Raw genomic sequence first — 6,900 nt, 5'->3', positions numbered from 1 at the left:
TGAATTGTTCAATTTTACTTTAATGTAATATACAAAATATCCATTCTAAATTGCAACTTAATACATTTTATATAAAATCCAATGTACAGTATCTTAAATTTGTTTAAATAGTGTTATAAATGTAATTTTAGGGAAGAGTCAGTCCTGGAGTGATGCAGTCTTTTGTTAATTACAGTTCATTTTGATATCCCTGCTCTTTGTTAAAAAATCCATCCTAGATTCTAGAAACATCCTTATGAGCTCAGATCTGGTTCCAGTCAAAACAAGAATGAACTCCCAGATTTTTTTTTTTTTCATTTCAACTTTGTTTTCCCCATAGAGATGAATAAAATCCTGTGCTGGGGCCTCCAGTGTGAATGCCATTTGACATCTGCTTCAGAGCTCATCTTCATCTGATAAAGCATCAAGGTAATCTGTATCAACGTATAAGAGAAATCCAGAAAACAAACTGTCTGCCCACGTGGGATCAGAAAAGAGACCATTTTGGTCAGTGTAGAAGATTTCAAGCCATACTTCATCTTCTGGCTGAAGGTAGATCACTGTGGATCCAGAAGCTACATCGTGGTTGCCGGTGTTTGCATCAAAAGTCTTGATCCGGTACTTCCCATTGTGAACCAGCCCAATTGCAAGGTGCTTGTTTGCTAAGGTGATATCATAAGAAAAATAATAAATCCCTGGGATGGCACAGATGAACTTTCCTGTGGACGGGTTGTAATGCTCCCCCTCGTTGAAGAGGACTTTATTGAATACAATTGGTAATCTTTCCTCTGGGTAGCTCGTGGTGATGCCAACAGAAAAGGCAGATTTCAGCACTATCTTTCCACACTTGCAGACCCCTGGGGCACCTGGCTCTCCTCGGTCTCCTTTATCTCCCTTAGGTCCAGGTGGTCCAGCTGGACCTACTTCACCTTTGGCACCAGTCAGTCCTCCAGGTCCTTTCTTACCAGACTCACCTTGGTCTCCTTTCTCTCCAGCTGGTCCTAATGGCCCAGTCTTTCCTCTCAAACCTTCAAAAACATTTTAAGTTAGTTTAAGTTAGTTAATCATTGCACATATCACTTCAGTAAATTATTGTGTGTGGGGGGCTACTGTATGTGCCTGAACAAACAAGAAAAACATGGATAGAGTTTCAAAATACTCTAGAAATACTTCCAAAATTTTCTGGTGGGTTTGCAAAAGGAATGCCAGTTTGGAACAAATGACCAGACTTCACAGCCTGCATGTCCTTTGTTTCTGTATTCCTACTTATCTTCACGTGTCTTGATTACACATTAAAGAATTCTATATGTAATCAATCTATCGCTGCCTGAACTACAGTCACTGCTGATGGCAAGGACAGCAGCATGACTATCTACATAATGATACTTGTGCACTAAATAGAGCATTTTAGTGCATACCTAAGCACCTGCTAATCTTTTACACCTGGCTAATGGCACAGGTGAGACTATTTATTTGACACTGCATGTGCTTCGTTCTTCCCAAATTTTTTATTAGCATCTGTGTGAAGAAAGGTTGGGCACTGACATTTTACACTGATATAAGTATGTGCATATTAGACATATCTAAAATTGATGTGCATACTTTCTTTCCCTCCCTATATTTATATATGCATCACACTTAAACACAGGCACATACACACATTCATCATATATATTTGTGTGTGTGTATATACACTTATATATACATATGTATATAGATATATAGATATGTAGAACAGTGGTGATGAAAGGTCTTGCCTTCTTGTACTACTGTGCTAGGTTACACAAATATTCAATACCTGCACTCCCTTTTTCGCCTTTTTCTCCCTTCCTCCCATCTCTACCATCTCTTCCTGGAAGACCAATGCGTCCGTGTGGCCCCGGGGATCCGCTGGCTCCAGGGGGGCCCGCAGGGCCTGGCAAACCTGGGATGCTACAGATATATCTGGTGTAGTAATTTTCTCCTTTGGTCTGGCTTTGAAGAGGTTGTTCACTTGTGTAGATGGCAAAACTTGTAATGTACAGCAACACAAACATCCTCAGATCTGGAAAAAAAAAATAAATAATAAGACACTCTAGATACATGCAAATAGCTCTGAATATGCAAATAAGTGTGACACTATGATGCATTATGCACAGGTAGAGGTGCAGACCTCAGCCTGGAATTTCTGCATTACTAAAATCCATGTAGGAGACAAGCAGGAAAGTCTGTCAGGTTGGAGATTTTTCTGGGCACTGTACATGTTGCTGTATGTCTTTCAAGTAAGTAGCTGTGGACTGACATAATGTGATTGGTGAATATCAGCTTTCTGGGACCAAATGTTGATACCTGAAAAAATAATCTGGATTTTTTCCATGCAAAAACCTTTGATTGCATAGTTAATTTTGTCTTTGGGCCCTATATAAGCTTTATAGATAAAAGTCCTCTTGCTGGAGGCAGTTAGTCTGTGCTAGAGGCATGTGCCTGTAGTGAGGATAAAACTTACACCTTCATTTCATTTTGAAATTTTCCCTGATAGTGGCAAATGACTCTCCAGTTTAAATAACCACAGCAGAAACTTGCTGAAGCTGCAGAAAGGATGGGAGTTAGCTACAACTTTAGTTCCTCTCGGAAACAGCACAAATAAACACTTCACCCTAACTGGTCAGGTGAAACTAGGCAGCTGCCCTGCCCTGTAGGGGATGGTGGAGTGTGAATAAGCCTCTAACAGGTTGAGTTTTTTAAACCTGGCTTGGGCTCTCATACAATGAACTATGTTGCAATATGTTGCAAGAAAATTGGTTATATCTTTATATATAGTATTTGGGAGTTTTCATAAACTATTGGATGGAAATTAAATTTCTCTGTCTGGGATACTAAAGAAAAGCAACTGTACAAATAGTGACATGCTGAGTAATTGTAGTACCTGATACACAAAGGTGTCTTAAATTAGTGTTGCATTAGCAGAGAGTCAATCATGGGTCAAGTGAGAACCTACAGGTCAAGCTGTCTTTTCTAGTTCCTTTGCTGTCTTCTCAGAAAACTTGTGTGTGTTTTTTTGTTGGAGCTGTCCATTCCTTCAGAGCTAATTTACATCATTCAAGGAAGTCAGAATCCACTGGTTTCTGTGGAGGGAAAAAAAAGAAATAGAATGGGTGATTGGGAAAAATATCTGTGAAATAAAGTCTATCTATTTTTTACAGTGAATCACAGACTCATAGAACCATTAATGTTGGAAAAGACCTTTAAGATAAGATTATCAAGTCCACCTAACACCATCACCATGTTCATCACTAAAAAATGTAAAATCTACACATTTCTTTAACACTTCCAGGGATGGTGACTCCGCCGATTTCCTGGGCAGCCTGTTCCAATGCTAGTCAACCCTTTCTGTGAAGAAAGATTGCCTGCTACCCAATCTAGCCCTCCAGTGCCACAACTTGACATTATTTCCTTTCATCCTGCCACTTGTTCCCTGGGAGAAGAGACTGACCCTGGCTACCACCTCCTTTCAGGGAGTTGTAGAGAGTGATAAGGTCTCCCCCAAACTTCCCAACACCCCCAGCTCCCTCAGCTGCTCCTCACAGAACCTGTGCTCCAGACCCTTCCCCAGCTCTGCTGCCTTTCCCTGGACATGCTCCAGCGTCTCAATGTCTTTCTTGAAGTGGGGTTCCAGAGCTGAACACAGGATTTGAGGTGTGGCCTCACCAGTGCCCAGTACAGGGGGACAATCCCTGCCCTGCTCCTGCTGGCCACACTATTGCTGGTACAGGCCAGGTGCCTTTGGCCTTCTTGGCTACCTGGGCACTGCTGGCTCATGTTCAGTCACTGCCTCCAGCACCCCCAGGTCCTTTTCCATGGGGCAGCTTTCCAGCACTGCCCCCAGCCTGTGGCACTGCCTGGGGTTGCAGGACCTGGCACTTGGCCTTGTTGAACCTCACACAACTGGACTCAGCTCACTGATCCAGCCTGTCCATATCCCTCTGCAGAGCCTTTTAATCTAGAAATTTTTCTCATTCTCCCCTCTGTGATACTGATTGGCATTAATTGATTTATTTAAAACCCCAAGCCATTACATTTATTTGCAATTCATGATATTTCAACTGGTATATGGATGACACGGTCAGATCTATTCAAAGATCAGCACAGACATATATACATGCATGTACACATACACAGTCTTTATAAAGAATCTTTTATTTTACAGAGTGGAAAATTAGAAAATGTTATGGTATCAGTGGTAATGCAGAAAAAATAGATGAAAATATTGTATTTGGAGGGAAATAAACAATGCTCCAAAATTCTCTTCAGTGATACATATTCTGCTTTTAATTTTAGACATCTTGCATTAAATTGGCAGGAACCAAAGTATTAATTTTGCTGTCATTTGATAAAGCTTTACCATACAGTCAGGAACAGCAGTCCCCACAAATGGATTAGCATATGAATGCTGAACATTACAGCAGAACAGCAAATGATAACTCCAAGGCAGTTGTTAGCTATGAGACAAACTTCACAGTGACGTTTGCTCTAATGTACTACTGAGCAAACTCAAATAAAGCTCATGGATTTTCACAGGACTTAAATCAGGGACAAAAAAGATCTCTGCAGAGAAGAAAAACTTTAAACACTTAGCCAGAAGGGAACAGCTTGGAGGGACTTCATGCTTAAGGCTGCATATGCATTTTACACAAAGCTGATGGATAAGAAGCAGACATGACCTAAGGATCAAGGACTGGGAAAATATCCTGCCCTTTGCCAGATGAAAGTCTGAATCAGTAGGCTGGATGTTCCCATACTGTGTTGCATGTAAGCCAGGCAAAAACAATCTCAACAGTTGCTAGTTTTGCCTGTGTCAAGGATATTTTACATATCAGAGTAAAAACCTTTGCACAGCTGCTCCTGTCACTGTCTGGCCAGTACCTTATTGATGTGTGAAGCTGTCTCCAGCTCCCAGACCTCCCCTGCTGTTCTTCTCATGTGCTTACAGGAAATTAATTAGTCTGGGACATGTATTTCTGAAAAGACCATGGGAGAAATGCCATTTGGGGAAGGTATGGGGAATGTGGTTGTTGAAATAGAGATGTGCCTTAGATGGCTGGAGCATTGTGTTTGGAGAACCAGTTTGGGAAGAAGGCATAGAGGACAATAGCTTTCATCTGTGTGTTGGGGGTCTTAATGAGTGATAGGGCTGTGTAGCCAAATGGTGAGAATGCAGAAAGGCAAACAGAGCTGGTCTTGGGAAAAAATTATGATAATGGTTCAGGTGATAATGTTTACAGACCTGAGTTTAGTCTTGGGGAGAACACAGAAAGCTGCTTCCAACAGTGGTAGCCAAAAAATGACATTCGGGAAACCATGCATTAAGCCAGAGAATCAGGACTTCTCTTGTCCTTTGTATTCAGATTCTTGCATTTCTTTGTGCATAGCAGTAGTGATTTTAAAAGGAGAGGGGTTGCCTGTCTGTTATTGGAGTCTCTTGGAAAGAGACTCAAAACGAAATCTCTTCAGACCAAGGAAGGAAATACAATGTTGAACCCATGCTCCCTCTTTCCCAGTGAGTGCCCTAAAAGCACCAGCAAAATGTTAAAGGTAAAAAAGAACATAATACCATGGCTTTTGGAATTTCATGTAGATTTAGGGGGCCAAAATCAGAGATTTTCGTTCAGAGGAGTTTATGAAGTTAGAGGGTCTAATAGATTTCCCAGATCACTTTCTCAGGAGTCACCTATCTTGTAGTTAAATATTTGTTCACAGAGAGTTAACTGGGAGGCAGAATGTGAATCATAAATAACACTTTGTTCTTGGCTTCTGGTTGTCCTTTTCAAAGATAAAGACTTTTGTCCATAAACTGGAGTAGGAAACAAAGTCATTTATATATGCCAAGGGATTTTTCTTCAGGGAAAAACAACATCTGAGAAGTTCAATGTATTTTTCCAAAAACTGAAAGCCAGAATAAGCACATGGTACAATAACTTCAGAATAATAACAAACATCTTCATCATAGCCATCACCAAAAACAATAATGAAAATGATATAAACTCAGGGTTAGAATAATGTTATTCCATGTTTAGGAAGTGACATTTCAATAGGTTTCAAATCCACTAGGTAGAGCAAGAGTGCACATCAGGGCATTCACTGGAAGATGATGGACATGCTGATCAGTTCTAGTCATAGAGTCATAGGATGGTGTGTGTTGGAAGGGACCTTTAAGATCATCTAGTTCCAGCCTCCCCGCTGTGGGCAGGGACACTTTTCACTAGATGAGATTGCTCAGAATGGTTTCTGAAACATATTTTTCCAAGTGAGTTCTTAAAGTAATCTCATTCTTTTAATACTGGAAAAAGATTCCAAAAGCTTTTCTGGACCTTGTTGCAATCTGTTAAGGTGGCAGATCTTAAGAATCAAAAGCAGCATGGCCAGCAGGTCCAGGGAGGTGCTTATGCCTCTCTGCTCTTGTGAGATCCCACCTGGAATGCGGTGTCCAAATCTGGGATCTTCAGCAAGGAAAGACATGGACATACTGGAACAGCTTCAGAGGAGGCCACAAAGATGAGCAAAGGTCTGGAGCACTTCTCCTATGAACATGTGCTGAGAGAGTCTGTACTTAAAGATATATATATCTTATTATCTATTTAAAGATGGTACTTGTGAGAAAGATGGTGCCAGACATTTCAGCAGGGCCTGTTGCAATAGGACAAGGGGATATGGATTTAAACTAAAATAGGATAGATTTAAAATAGGTAGAAGGGAATAATTTTTTATAATTATGATGACAAAACACTGCAACAGGTTGTCCAGAGGTATGGCCAATGCCCCATCCCTGAAAACATTCAAGACCAAGTCGAAAAGGGCTCTAAGCAAAGTGACATGGTGGAAGATGTGCCCGATGATTGCAGGGGGGTTGGACTTTTCAAAGGTCTGTTCCAACACAAATTATTC

At 40.9% G+C, this 6,900-nt stretch overlaps 1 protein-coding gene across 6 annotated transcripts in view; it reads right to left on the bottom strand.

Moving 5' to 3' along the window:
* C1QTNF7 (C1q and TNF related 7) overlaps positions 1-6,900 on the bottom strand; it is a 50,819-nt gene continuing 43,919 nt past the window's right edge. For 3 of the 6 annotated variants that reach the window (XM_023925490.2, XM_086890255.1, XM_023925491.2), the window contains exons 2-4: positions 2,885-3,083; positions 1,778-2,023; positions 1-1,007 (exon numbers count right to left, since the gene is read on the bottom strand). In XM_023925490.2, the coding sequence (XP_023781258.2) occupies positions 376-1,007; positions 1,778-2,015 (870 nt within the window). In that variant the 5' untranslated portion in view covers positions 2,016-2,023; positions 2,885-3,083 and the 3' untranslated portion in view covers positions 1-375. The remainder of the gene's footprint in view (positions 1,008-1,777; positions 2,024-2,884; positions 3,084-6,900) is intronic. The other 3 variants (XM_023925493.2, XM_086890256.1, XM_086890257.1) reach the window with 1 other exon arrangement.

The sequence above is a fragment of the Cyanistes caeruleus genome, chromosome 5, assembly GCF_971803275.1.
Source record: "Cyanistes caeruleus chromosome 5, bCyaCae1.hap1.1, whole genome shotgun sequence".
In the NCBI taxonomy this organism is placed as follows: Eukaryota; Metazoa; Chordata; class Aves; order Passeriformes; family Paridae; genus Cyanistes; species Cyanistes caeruleus.
This window is presented reverse-complemented; position numbering and strand designations above follow the sequence as displayed.